Source organism: Eubalaena glacialis, chromosome 13 (genome assembly GCF_028564815.1).
Source record: "Eubalaena glacialis isolate mEubGla1 chromosome 13, mEubGla1.1.hap2.+ XY, whole genome shotgun sequence".
NCBI classification, from domain to species: Eukaryota; Metazoa; Chordata; class Mammalia; order Artiodactyla; family Balaenidae; genus Eubalaena; species Eubalaena glacialis.
Genome location: NC_083728.1, coordinates 27,653,110 through 27,667,775, shown reverse-complemented (window position 1 = coordinate 27,667,775; position 14,666 = coordinate 27,653,110). Strand labels below are relative to the sequence as shown.

At 38.1% G+C, this 14,666-nt stretch overlaps 1 protein-coding gene across 5 annotated transcripts in view; it reads left to right on the top strand.

Annotated features, from left to right (window-relative positions):
• Positions 1-14,331, top strand: part of TPX2 (TPX2 microtubule nucleation factor) — a 57,636-nt gene extending 43,305 nt beyond the window's left edge. For 4 of the 5 annotated variants that reach the window (XM_061210331.1, XM_061210330.1, XM_061210327.1 and 1 more), the window contains 6 exons: positions 4,763-4,858; positions 5,870-6,046; positions 6,432-6,578; positions 10,877-10,988; positions 11,624-11,811; positions 13,201-14,331. In XM_061210331.1, coding sequence (XP_061066314.1) covers positions 4,763-4,858; positions 5,870-6,046; positions 6,432-6,578; positions 10,877-10,988; positions 11,624-11,811; positions 13,201-13,311 — 831 coding nt within the window. In that variant the 3' untranslated portion in view covers positions 13,312-14,331. The remainder of the gene's footprint in view (positions 1-4,762; positions 4,859-5,869; positions 6,047-6,431; positions 6,579-10,876; positions 10,989-11,623; positions 11,812-13,200) is intronic. The other variant, XM_061210329.1, reaches the window with a different exon arrangement.
• Positions 14,332-14,666: the final 335 nt, after the last annotated feature.

Sequence of the window (14,666 nt, the reverse complement as noted above, 5' to 3'; positions counted from 1 at the left end):
GCTGAAGCTCTCTTTCCATGTGTCCTTACGGTGTTTCTTGTGCTCTCCAGTGAGTAATTTTAGCAGCAACATTTTAGGGACTTGGGGAGACCAGCAGGCTTTAAAAATAAAAATTTTTTTTCATACTACCTGAGATTTAACATTGCTTCATGGTAATCTAATTGCTCTGGGACAGGCCTGAGAACTTGTCCCAGGGCACTTGGGGGCATATCCTGCCTCAGGGAGAAGTGCTCACCCCTAACATCCCATCCCCCATCCTGGGCTGCTTTTCCAAAATGTGTCATCTGTCCACCCACATTGCCCACTTCTAACCATGTATCACCTCTTTAGAGATGCTTTCCCTCAGCTTCCTTTCAGAGTTTCCCCCATAATCCTTCAGCTCCACATTCTGTTGGGTTTCTTCAGAGCACTTGTGAAAATCAGGAAATACTTGATTTGTTACTTTTTCATTGTCTCTTTCCTCCACTAGAATGTGAACTCCCTGATAGCAGGGACCATGTATATCTGTACTGTTCACTCCTGTTTCCCCAGCACCTAAGCATCACAGCATGGGCATTGCAATATTGGGTAACTGCATGAGCAGCAGTACAAGCTGAAGTGCACCAGCCTGTGTTAGACACTGGGCATTCAAATGGAATTAGGCACAGCCTTTGTCCTCAAAGCTTTCACAGTCTGGGAGAACAGACTGACATGTAAACAAATAAGGACAGTAATGCTAATCAACATATGTTCATTGAACAATTACTACTTCTTGTAGGTGCTGTGGAGAATGCAAAGGAATGCAAATGGCAATATCGCTGCCCTCAAGGAGCTTATAACTAAAAAACCTTAAAATAATAAAACAAGAAGCCTTCTCTGTCTCTAGAAACCCACTGTCTTTTTCTTTATTTCTGATTGAGCCCCCTATTGGCTTTGATTGCAGTGGAGATGGGGTATGGATAAATAGTTGCTGCAAGGTTGATTTTCATAAATCACCTTTCCCTCTCCCCCAAGTAATTATGAGGATTGATCCTACTCATAAATATCTCTTTCATGGCTTACTTATTAGAGATTTCTTTTAAAATGCACATCTCTCTGATGGGAGGATGCAGAGAGAGGGGAAAAATAGGAAAAGCAGCATTATTTTAAAAACTGAGTCCTCAGATATTTATTTCAATTACTATATTTTATGAAAGGAAAAAAACCAAGGACTAAAAGGCTATCTCATGTTATACAGGTTGTACAGACTGGAATCAGAGCCGGGCTAAAACAGACCTCTTGACTCCTTGCTCAGTGTACTTCCCATTACTGCATATCCTTGGCTGTGTTCGAGCTACAGGCTGGTGTCCACAGGTGTCTAGGATGTTGTAGAACAACAGATTTTTGTTGTCGTTTTCTGGCAAGCATTATTTGAAAACCCATTTCATAGACTTTTGTCACTCTGATTACAAGTTCTGCTGTATTAAATTTTACTATACTAGTGATTCTGGTTTTCTTTAGAAAATGTATGAGAACTTTCACAGCAGAATGAGCATTCCCTTTACAGTGGTCACCTTGAGAGTTTATTAATTCTTTCCAAAGATTGATATTGTAGAAAGCATTTTGGAAAAGCCACTGGTCTTGGATCCTGTGGCACAGTCTTTTGGATCTCTTCAACAATGGCAAGTCTTCATATTTTAAAGATTAATTTGCTCTTAGGGGCTGGTCTAAAGTCATTGGGAACTAAAACTTCTGAGTTGTCTAAAATAATAGAGCTGGAAACAATTTTGCTTAATTAAAAGTAAAGATTGAGCAATTGCCTTGCATGGCCCTAAAACTGGCTTTGAAGGCCACTCCAAGGAAGATATTCCAAACATGTTTGGAGCAGTTGCAGCATTGTTGGGATTAAGAAGTCTCCCAGGGTATAAATTAGAGTCCAAGAGGCTTCAAGTCCAAAGTATAAATTCTGTTATTCATGCTTACTGTATTCATTCAACAAACATTTCCTGAATGCCTTATGCTTGCCAAGGTCTGTGTTAGGTATTAGGGGTTGATGGAATAACAGTCCCCACTCTCAAAGCACTCATAGGTTAGCAGGAGGAGATGAATACCTAAATAAACAAGTGCAATGAAGTTTCATATGTACCATGATAGACTATATACAGGGGAGAGTGGGGCCAGTAGGTCTGGAGGAGTGGAGCGATCTATTGAAGGGTTTTATCAGAGGAGATGCTTTAGTGGAGGCTTGAAAAGAAGGGTTAGATGCTTCCAAGCAGCCAGAGCATTTCTGAGAGAGCATAAGCAAAGGTATTGCGATGAGAACCAGTGTTAAATTTTGGCAGCTGTCAGTAGTTCATTGTGGATAGAGGGTGATGCCTAAAGAGGGGCAAGAGATAGGCCTGGAAAGTCAGGCAGGGTTCCAAATTATGAAACACCTTGTACTTCATGCCAAGGAATATGTTATACTGTTGTAGGTAGGCAGTAGGAGCCATTAAAGAATTTTAAGTCAGGAAGTAACATCAAATCTTCTGACTGTATAAGAAGATGGACTGGTGGAATGAGAGGAGCTGAAGGACTGTTAGAAGGCTAGTGGAATGGTACAGGAATAGATGATGTGGCCTGTGTCATGACAGTGAAGAGTTAGAGAGGAAGCAGAATCGAGAGCTGATGGGGCAGCATATGGATGTGGGTATAAGAAATAAGGAGTTACTGAGGATGTCTCAAGGTTGTTTTGATTTTTTAAAATTGATCTGGTCATACACTTCGTGCAGGACGGTAGCCCTAGAGATACCATTTTGCAGTTAGGGTTAATTGCCAGATTCATGATAGTGTAAACTCTATGAGAGTTAGAATTATATTAGTTTTGAATGATGTGCATAGTATGGTATACATAATTCAGTCTGAAAAGATTTGAGATGTTGGCAGTGTTTTGGAATCACAAAGGGGGAAAAAAATCTTTGGAGGAGTTGAATGTATTAGAATTAAGGAATATAGAAATTAAATCCCTCTTTTAATCTACTCTCAAAGAGATGTGAGAGTTAACAGCTTGGTGTTCTTTCCATATTTTATTTTCCATGCTTAGATTAATTATATATACATTTTATTTTATTTTTTTAGTATATGTGCAAGTATCTTTTAAAAATTTAATTCAGTTAATTTATTTAAATAAATTTTTTTGGAGTATAGTTGATTTACAGTGTTGTGTTAGTTTCAGGTGTACAGCAAAGTGATTCTGTTATACATAGATTCATTCTTTTTCAGATTCTTTTCCTATATAGGTTATTAACAGAATATTTAGAGTTCCCTGTGCTATACAGTAGGTCCTTGTTGATTATTGATGTTATATATAGTAGTGTGTGTGTGTTAATCCCCAGCTCCTATGCCTGTCCCCACCACCCTTTGATAACCATAAGTTTGTTTTCAAGATCTGTGAGTCTGTTTCTGTTTTGTAAGTAAGTTCATTTATATCATTTAAAAAAAATTAGATCCCACATATAAGTGATATCATATATTTGTTTTTCTTAAAAGACATCTTAAAAACACACAGAAATAATATTAAATAATAATATTTTTTGTTTCAGCAACTTGTCCCTCCCCCCTCAATATTATGAATACTGTTCTGTCAGTAATAAAGATTTATTTTCTTCTTTTTGATGACTGTATAATATTCTATTGTGTGGATGTACCACAATTTTTTAAAATTATTTTTTATTAGAGTATAGTTGATTTACAATGTTGTGTTAGTTTCTGCTGTACAGCAAAGAGAATCAGTTATACATATACATATAGCCACTCTTTTTTTAGATTCTTTTCCCATATAGGTCATTACAGAGTACTGAGTAGAGTTATACAGTAGGTTCTTATTAGTCATGTACCACAATTAGTTATGTACCACAATTTAAGAAAGGATTTAGCCAGTTCTTTTTTGATAGATAATAGGGTTATTTGCAATTTTTTTATTCATTTAAATTTAAAAATGCTGTATTGAAATATACCTAAAAACTAAACTAGAGATCAAATACTAGAGATGTAATATTGGGTGAAAGAGTATGACCATTTAAAGATTTAGTAGCTAATTCCTAAAGGTTGTACCAATTTGTGCCCTGTACCTTACCCAACTCTATAGGAGTGCCCATTTCTCTTCACCTGCCAACACTGGTATTAACCAGTCTTTTAATTATTACTCAGTCTTATAGGTGAAAAATACCTTATTTTACTTTATATTTTTAAAAGTTGAGATTGAACCTCTTGTATATCTTTGTAAACTGCTTGTTCTTTGTCCAGTTATTTGGCAAAAGGAAATTAAGCTAGCCCTTGCCCAGTACTTTTTTCCATTTGCCTTTTGAGGTTAATATTTTTAAATATAAGTTCTTATTTTAGAGGTGTATGTGGAATAGGTTTAAGAGAATGGACAGTATCTATTCTGTTCCTAGATAACATTTGGAAGTCCTTTTTGATTTTGTTTTTAAGGGATTGGGGTATAAAATGGGAGAGAAACAATAAAATATTGACAGTTTATTTTGTAGTGTTTTTCATAAATACCAAAAAAGATTTTGATGAATCCTATTTTTGTTGAATATACAACTCAAACTATGTTTTTGTTATTTGCTGTTCTTCTGTCATGTTAATCCACCTTTGGAGCGTTAATACATACCAGTCTTAGTTGGATAAGTTAACAACATACTGAAATAAATAGCTTTTTTTGATTCCTGATATGTGAACTTCTAAGAAAGGGATTGATCTCATCACACAGCCTAGTAGAGATTGTTCTAGGATATCTAATTGAGTTGCTTACTCCTTCCAGGGTGTTCCTGAAAAGAAAGTACTTCCAATCACTGTCCCCAAGTCACCGGCCTTTGCTCTGAAGAACAGAATCAGAATGCCCACCAAAGAAGATGAGGTGATTCCCTGGGATGGGGGTTTCTACTCCTTCTACATAATCAATCTAAGCATTATTCGTTCTTAAACTTAGTGGAATACAAAGGCCATCACTCTTGTCTGGAGTTGTCTTAACAATGGGTATGAATGATTGATCATCTGTTTTTGCTCTTCCAAGAACAAAGTAGTTAGTAAGGGTATGAATCTTTTGGCTTTCAGTGGTAACTGGTTGTAACGTATTGGAGTTATGTTTCTGTTGCATTGGAAATCACCCTGTTGTAACGTGGATCAAAAGTTCCCAAGACCTATACTCTATTTTGCCCCAGCTATTGTCACCATTCAGTGAGGGACTTTTAAAATTCATACTAAGCAGTTACATCCACCCTGTCCTTAACTATCTCCATTAATCCAAGGGTTGCAAAGGTGACTGTGTGGTGATGGTTCATGAAGTTGGAATATATAAACTGTCATTGATCAGGCTAGTTTCTTGTTACATCCCCCATTTTATCTATAAATATCCAGAGTTAGGGTAATTTTACAGCAGATCTCAGGCATAAGCCTTTTTATAGGTTCATTTGAAACTAAAATACACAGTAATCTTATGTTACCAGCTTGAATCCAATCAACTTACTTGGTCCTATTCTGGGTTTGGCAACTGGGAATACTCCCAGTCACATGTTTTAGTGGAGTCTGAAGTCTGGGTCAAAGAGGAGGCCAAGGTATATGCTTGGTTAGTACTTTTCTTCATTTTATTCAAACTGTTTGATCTCATTTAGTTTTTACAATCTTCCTGTGAAAAATTTTAGATCCTTTAAGAGTAATTGTGTTAGTTTATCAAATGCTTTCACACTGGTTTCACCCCTGAGAGTTGGTAGATACCCCTCTTTGATAGAAAGGGAAGCTAAGACACCTGAGAGGTTGAGTGACTTGCCTTAATTAATGACTTCTCTTATATAACGTCTTCTGACTCCACATTCAGAGGAGGTGAGAGAGAGTGAGGAATCTTGTTTCTAAACTGCATTTTTTTCTTTAGGAAGAGGAGGAGCCAGTAGCGATAAGAGCTCAACCTGTGCCATATTTTGGAATGCCTTTTAAGCCCCAAATCCCAGTGGGGAGAACTGTGGAAATATGCCCTTTCTCTTTTGATTCTCGAGACAAAGAACGTCAGTTACAGAAGGAGAAGAAAATAAAAGAACTGCAGAAAGGGGAGGTAGGTGTTTCCATTTCTGCAAGTAGCATAGTACTATTCTTTGATCCCTCAAAGGTAATCTTTTATGTTGCACTTTTAACTATAAATCACTGACTTCCTTTGATCCCTCTAAGAGCCTTATGAAGTATAAATAGGGCAAGTAATTTAAATAACCATTCTGGCACAAGGAGCTTAAGTGACTTGCCCATGATCATGCTGCTAGTTATTGGCAATATTGGGAGGAAAACCTCAATTTCCTTTTGAACCCATTACTCTTTCTGCTACACCATGCTGCTTTGAAGACTGGCCTTTCCTGTTTTTTAGATTCATCCAAATATTCTGGAGCAGCTGTTGCTTTCTGGCTAGAAAGGCCTTATCTTAAATCTTACATTTTCTTTTCTATTAGGTGCCCAAATTCAAGGCACTTCCTTTGCCTCATTTTGACACCATTAACCTGCCGGAGAAGAAGGTGAAGAATACAACCCAGGTTGAGCCTTTCTGCTTTGAGACCGACAGAAGAGGTGCTCTGAAGGCACAGACTTGGAAGCACCAGGTGGGGATGGGGAGAGCAGCTAAAATATGAATTGTTTGATTGTTGATTTGTTACAATAGGTAGACCGACTACACTGAACTTCTTCTGGGAACTAACATACCGGATTATTTTAGGGGCTGTCACTGTAATCAGGGGTCAGCAAACTTTTTCTATAAAAAAGTTTGCTATATATTATTTTAGGTTGTGCAGGTGGTCTCTGTCACATGTTCTCTGTGTATGTGTGTTTCAACCCTTTAAAAATATAAAAACCATTTTTAGCTCAAGGGCTATACAAAACGAGGTTGCAAACTGGATTTGGCTTGCGGCTTAAGTTTGCTGATCTCTGCTGTAAGTGATCACCTGGGGAATGTGAGAACTGTTAGGCTTTTTTTGTGTCAGGAGATTCTTAAAGATCTCATCTATTCCATTTATTAGACTTGTTCATTAAATGTTCACTCCTTTCTGTTGGTGCTTTGATAAGAAACTGTGAGGTGAGAATAGATTCTCAATATGGTATGTTGTTTTCGCAACATAGTGTGCTATTTGCTCTTTATAGATGACAGGTGATTTAAAACAGTCAATTGGTTGTTGGCTGGTTTAATTGGATCTAATTCTGACCTGTCTGGAAAAAAATCTCCTGAATTCCTAAATTTGTCAGTATTGATATTGTCTCTTATTCTGGACTCTGTCCAAAAGGGGCTTGGCCTAATCTTTGTTTGTAGAAAGTCATCCCTCTTGAAGCCCAAACGATATGATTGCTTAAGTTACTAAATGTAGGCTCCCTGTTGGTACTGTTCGCTAGGAGAACTTAGGACAGTTGCTTTGGAAGCAGTAGTGAACCTCTCGTTCAAGGACCATGACATAGAATGTTTTAAAGTTTTTCAGACATACATAAAAGTAGAATAGTATAATGAACTTCCATGAACTGTCACCTGATTTTCTAGGGATCAAAACATGGAAAATCTTATTTCATCTTACTTCTACCTACTCATCTCTACACTGGATACTTCTGCCTATACAAGATTACTTTGAAGCAAATCCTAAGTATCATCTCATTTCATCCAAAAATACTTCAATGTGTAACTTTAAAATATAAGGATTAAAAGAATTTCATAACCACAATACTATTAGCACACTTAAAAAGATTAACAGTAATTCCTTAATAGTGACAAATAGTCAGCATTCATATATCCCCTAATCTCTCATTTTTTAAACAGTTGAATTGTTCAAATCAGGATCCAGAAAAGGTCCACATTTTATATTTGTGTGATAAATCTCTAAATCCCTTTTAATCTAAAGGCTGCTCTACTTGCATTTTATATGTTGAATAAACTGGATTGTTTTTCCAATAGGTTTTTTTTTATATGAATAATATGACCATTTATTTTAAAAGTATATGTGTTTACATGTATATGATATGAAAGGGGTTATACACTAAAATGTTAATAATAGTTATTTACGGTGGGATTATAGGTGACCTTATAGAATTTCATTTTTAATTTTCATCCATTTTTTTAAATTTTAGAATTGTATTTATTTTTTTATACAGCAGGTTCTTATTAGTTATCCATTTTATACATATTAGTGTATACATGTCAATCGCAATCTCCCAGTGCATCACACCACCACCACCACCACCCCCCGCTGCCACTTTCCCCCCTTGGTGTCTATACGTTCGTTCTTTATATCTGTGTCTCTCTTTCTGCCCTGCAAACCGGTTCATCTGTACCATTTTTCTAGGTTCCACATATATGCGTTAGTATACGATATTTGTTTTTCTCTTTCTGATTTAGTTCACTCTGTATGGCAGTCTCTAGATCCATCCATGTCTCTACAAATGACCCAGTTTCGTTCCTTTTTATGGCTGAGTAATATTCCATTATATACATGTACAACATCTTCTTTATCCATTCGTCTGTCAATGGGCATTTAGGTTGCTTCCATGACCTGGCTATTGTAAATAGTGCTGCAATGAACATTGGGGTGCATGTGTCTTTTTGAATTATGGTTTTCTCTGGGTATATGCCCAGTATTGGGATTGCTGGGTCATATGGTAATTCTATTTTTAGTTTTTTAAGGAACCTCCATACTGTTCTCCATAGTGGCTGTATCAATTTACATTCCCCCAACAGTGCAAGAGGGTTCCCTTTTCTCCACACCCTCTCCAGCATTTGTTGTTTGTAGATTTTCTTTTGATGTCCATTCTAACTGGTGTGAGGTGATACCTCATTGTAGTTTTGATTTGCATTTCTCTAATAATTAATGATGTTGAGCAGCTTTTCATGTGTTTCTTGGCCATCTGTATGTCTTCTTTGGAGAAATGTCTATTTAGGTCTTCTGGCCATTTTTGGATTGGGTTGTTTGTTTTTTTAATATTGAGCTGCATGAGCTGTTTATATATTTTGGAGATTAATCCTTTGTCCATTTGCAAATATTTTCTCCCATTCTGAGGGTTGTCTTTTCGTCTTGTTTGTAGTTTCCTTTGCTGTGCAAAAGCTTTTAAGTTTCATCAGATCCCATTTGTTTATTTTTGTTTTTATTTCCATTATTCTAGGAGGTGGATCAAAAAAGATCTTGCTGTGATTTATGTCAAAGAGTGTTCTTCCTGTGTTTTCCTCTAAGAGTTTTATAGTGTCCAGTCTTACATTTAGGTCTGTAATCCATCATGAGTTTATTTTTGTGTGTGGTGTTAGGGAGTGTTCTAATTTCATTCTTTCACATGTAGCTGTCCAGTTTTCCTAGCACCACTTATTGAAGAGACTGTCTTTTCTCCATTGTATATCCTTGCCTCCTTTGTCATAGATTAGTTGACCATAGGTGTGTGGGTTTATCTCTGGGCTTTCTATCCTGTTCCACTGATCTATATTTCTGTTTTGGTGCCAGTACCATATTGTCTTGATTACTGTAGCTTTGTAGTATAGTCTGAAGTCAGGGAGTCTGATTCCTCCAGCTCCGTTTTTTTCCCTCAAGACTGCTTTGGCTATTTGGGGTCTTTTGTGTGTCCATACAAATTTTAAGATTTTTTGTTCTAGTTCTGTAAAAAATGCCATTGGTAATTTGATAGAGATTGCATTGAATCTGTAGATTGCTTTGGGTAGTATAGTCATTTTCACAATGTTGATTCTTCCAATCCAAGAACATGGTATATCTCTCCATCTGTTTGTATCATCTTTACATCAGTGTCTTATAGTTTCTGCATACAGGTCTTTTGTCTCCCTAGGTAGATTTATTCCTAGGTATTTTATTCTTTTTGTTGCGTTGGTAAATGGGAGTGTTTCCTTAATTTCTCTTTCAGATTTTTCATCATTAGTGTATAGCAATGCAAGAGATTTCTGTGCATTAATTTTGTATCTTGCAACTTTACCACATTCATTGATTAGCTCTAGTAGTTTTCTGGTGGCATCTTTAGGATTCTCTATGTATAGTATCATGTTATCTGCAAACAGTGACAGTTTTACTTCTTCTTTTTTTTAAAAAAAGCTTTATTTATTTATTTATTTATTTATGGATGTGTTGGGTCTTCGTTTCTGTGCAAGGGCTTTCTCTAGTTGTGGCAAGCGGGGGCCACTCTTCATCGTGGTGCGCGGACCTCTCACTATCGCGGCCTCTCTTGTTGCGGATGTGGAGCACAGGCTCCAGACGCGCAGGCTCAGTAATTGTGGCTCACGGGCCCAGTTGCTCCGCGGCATGTGGGATCTTCCCAGACCAGGGCTCGAACCCGTGTCCCCTGCATTGGCAGGCAGATTCTCAACCACTGTGCCACCAGGGAAGCCCTTACTTCTTCTTTTCCAATCTGTATTCCTTTTATTTTTTTTTCTTCTCTGATTGCCATGGCTAGCACTTCCAAATCTATGTTAAATAATAGTGGTGAGAGTTTTCCTATAGGTTTTACAATCTGGATTTTGCTCATTGTATTCCCAACGTGTTTATTAATATGTTCCTCTATCTCCTGTATTTCCTATAAATGAGTAGTCAGATGTAGAGGCTTGATTAAATTCTGGTTAGATTCTTTTGGGGGTTGGGAGGGAGAATACTTTACAGGTGATCACATCCAGGGGTATATTAATGTCTACTTGTTTATTTTTTGTGATGTTAAGATAGGCCTTAAAAGTATCTTAAAGGTATTTTCTAGTTCTCAGTGGGTTCAGATGTTGTTAGTCTGATCTACTTAATGTAAAAGGGATTTTAATTGAGTTTAGATTAAATCACCTGCTGTCTTTGTAGATGAAACTGTTCAGAAACATTCGAACTTGAGTCATTGAGATGGTAGTTATGGAAAGTAGTGTGGCTGCTTATCTGACAGATTTTCTTTCTAATAGCTGGAGGAAGAACTAAAACAGCAGAAAGAAGCAGCTTGCTTCAAGGCTCGTCCAAACACCGTCATCTCCCAGGAGCCCTTTGTTCCTAAGAGAGAGAAAAAATCCCTTACTGGTAGTATTTTATGTATTCTTGGGGGATTGGGGCAGAATGGTTAGACTTCCTGGGACTCAGTTGTGTCAGTACAATGCTGTGTGAACCAGAAGCATCTGCCTGTAGAGGATCTAGTTTTTTCTCCCCTAGCTCTTTATTGAATCCAGCAACTATGTTGATTTGTAGAGTGTGTTGGGGTCAGATTCATAGAACAAGCACCTGGCATTTCAACAACAATTTTACTTTCCCCACCCAGAGGGTAGCAAGTAAGTGAGGGAGAGCCAGGACTTCTTTCTGGAGTTCACCCTAAAGCAAGCCTTAGATAGAAAACATTTGATTCCTTAAGCACTGGGCAGTGTTTCAGAAAAGTGGGATTCTTTTCCTAAATCTGTCTATGTAGTCTACAATCACTGTGTAGTTTTGAGCAAGCTGTTTCACCTGTGTAGGTCTTGCTTTTCTCCTAATTAGATGATTTATAGGGGCCCTTAAAATTTTAGGACTTTTTGTATGTGGTTTACTCCACCTTTCTCCCAACTGGGCTTCCTTAGAGCTCCACCTTTCTGTTGCCATGCATATCTATCACTTGCTGGATCTGTGGGGCTAGGTTTATGCAAGTCTTGCTTGTGCACCAATATTCTCTCTGTTTCTGTACTCAGAGGGCCTTTCTGGTTCTGTAGTTCAAGAAACTTTTCAGCTGGCCACTGAGAAGAGAGCCAAGGAGCGGCAGGAGCTGGAGAAGAGAATGGCTGAGGTGGAAGCCCAGAAAGCCCAGCAGTTGGAGGAGGCCAGGCAACAGGAGGAAGAGCAACAGAAGGAGGAGCTGGCCAGACTACGGAAAGAACTGGTAACTGGGCAGCATGAGCGCTGACTAACACATGATTGCGTCTGTTTTGTTTTATCTGTACCTTGCCTTGTTCCAGAAAGAATCTAAGGTGGCCTCCAAGGACACATCAAAGTTGAGTGAAAATGAGAAGTCAGACAAACCAGGGGTGGTGACAAAGTTGAGGAGTGAATGAGACTAAAGATGTATACATTGTGATCCATGGATCTGCTAAGTGATATAAACAAGCTAGTTATTTAAAAAATACATTTATCTTTGATCCTGAATTCAGTCAGAATTTCTTCCAGGGGTCTAAATAAGGAGGACATCAGGTGCTATACCAGTGCACAGTGATATATTTGTAGGACTCTTTATTTAACTTTTTATTATTGCCTTAAGGCTTAAGGAAACCAATGTGTTTTACAATTAGAATACATAGGTAGGGAAGGACATGGGAATTGTGTGACAACTATATTTTCATTTTCCTCTTAATACTTGATTCAAATTCCTTGGAGTTATAGTGCGTATCGGTCCAGGTGACCCTTCCATGTTAACACTAGATAATGATTTAAATATTAGTTATCCAAAAAGAAAGCTTAATTCACATTAAGGACCCTTTCACTAGGAGGGCAGCAAGCCACATTAACTGCATTAATAAGGAAGAACACAGTTTTAGATGGAATTTCATATGCTTAGTAAAAGGATGAATATAGCTATATGTAAGTTGTTGAGGTTTTGTCTAAAAGCGCTAAGCCAGCAGCTGATACAGCTGTTGGTAGAGGTGACTGGCCACAGGAGGGCTCTAGGGACAAACTATTAAAGGGACTAGCTTCCTGAAAAAATCCAAGCTACCATATGCTGATTGGATGTACTCACAAAACCAGCCTCAAGTGTTTTGACTTTTCTTCAGCGCTTGAGTCCTGCCTCTTGTGTTTGTCTGTATCATAGAACTCTACTAATCTGGCTTGATTCAGGGTTGATTTTAGACTGGATGGGACCATGCCTTCTCCTGGCAACCCTTCTTGGTTATTTTATTTTATTTATTTATTTTTGTCCATGCTTTTGGTGAATATTAAGACTCAATAATCTTAAGATTGTACTCTGGCAAATTCTTAATGTGTATCTCCTTTCTGCTGCAATTGAGTACAGCCCTATTATACCCTAGTACTGAACAGTCAAACTGGAGATAGGTGTAAGCTGAGGGATCCAGCAAGACCTGAATAGAAACCTACTTGAGCTCCAGAGCTCTTGTGCTTTGCTGCTAGACTGTGTTGCCTCCCCCCAACCCCCAAATTAGTGACTGGGATTTGCAAAACTATACAAAAATGTTCTCAAGAAGAGGAATAAAAACACCCATAAGTGTAGTTCTCTAACATCCTTATCAATGGTAACTTTATTTTTCTCACTCTGCAGGTACACAAGGCAAATCCAGTACGAAGGTACCAGGGTGTGGAAGTCAAGTCAAGTGACCAGCCCTTGACCGTGCCTGTATCGCCTAAGTTCTCCACTCGATTCCACTGCTAAACTCGGCTCTGAGCTGTGGACACCGTCTGGGAACTGGAGCTACTCTTCCCATTAAACCAGGAGCCTTCTTTGTCACGGGGGCATGGAGAGAACCCATTTCTCCAGGCTTTTTCCTATCCATGCCTGACAAGTGTGGACTCCAATTTCATTGAGAGCTGTTTTCCTACAGTATTGTGGCTAGTAATGAGACTCAACTCATGTATGTCTCAACCAGACTCCATGTAGTTATTTCCTTGGAACCATCAGTTGACCTTTAATATGGGTCTTAACTCTGACTAGAATTTAAAGTCTCTGTATCAGTACAGTGTAATTTCTGTTGCCCTTACCCCCCACCCCCCTTTTTTTTCTATTTTAATCAGAAAATAAAGATAGTTAAATACTGAGATAGGATTTAAGTCATGGATTAAATGAGGAACCATCAGTAGTATGTAAGATTCTTTCCTCTTCTCTGTGCAAAATGAATTTAGAGTTAAGGAGCCCTTCGCTACGAGGGGGGAAGCCTCATTAACTGCATGACGAGGAAGAGACTTGACTGACGGGAACCTCACAGCAGCCATCGGCTGGCTTCGGGTAGAGCTTGCTGTTCAGGCACGTTCTTCCCTTGTTGGTGCTGATGATAATAGGGGGCGCTGAGTAGTACACGTTTTAAGTCCTCCAGTGACCTAGACTGGAATAAATATGTTTGTCTTCCCTCCCTGACTTTGTTATTTGATGTTTTTAAATCCGTCAAGCCCCTTTGGAGGTCACATCTTATTGGGGAAGTGGGTACTTTGAGAGGAGGGTCTAGGAACTTTTAAAAGCATAGGCTCTGTCCTTAAAGGAAAGAGCTTTGTGACTTTTTTCTGTCTTATGTCAGAATATCCTTCCATATTTTGTCAACTCCCTCCTAGGAACCACTCTGGAAGCCTGTTATGCCTTCAAAACAGACTGTGCCTTCTTCTCTAAATGTGTTTTTTCTCATCTGGTAAACTCTTCCTTATAAGACTCAGCTCTAGTAAAATCTTTTTCATAGATCTTTCCTTGACCATTTGACCTCCTCAGGTAAGGTAAGATTTCCTTCTTTGTGCCTTCCAAATGTTTCTTATGTATATCTCTAGTAGAACAGTTATACCACTGAGTTACTTGTCCTTGTTTACAAACTAGTAGAGATGAAGATAACTAAAATTATGTTAGTCCTTGAAGATAAAAATTATGTTAATCATATCTGTATTTCTCATAGTTGGCACAGAATTTGCTAGGTCCATGTTATCAATAAATAGTGTATTTTCTTTTAGACTTGATATTGTTTATGAGCTCTACTCTGTACCAGTCATCTATTCCTGTGCCACGAGATATAAATGCATCCATCTTCTGCC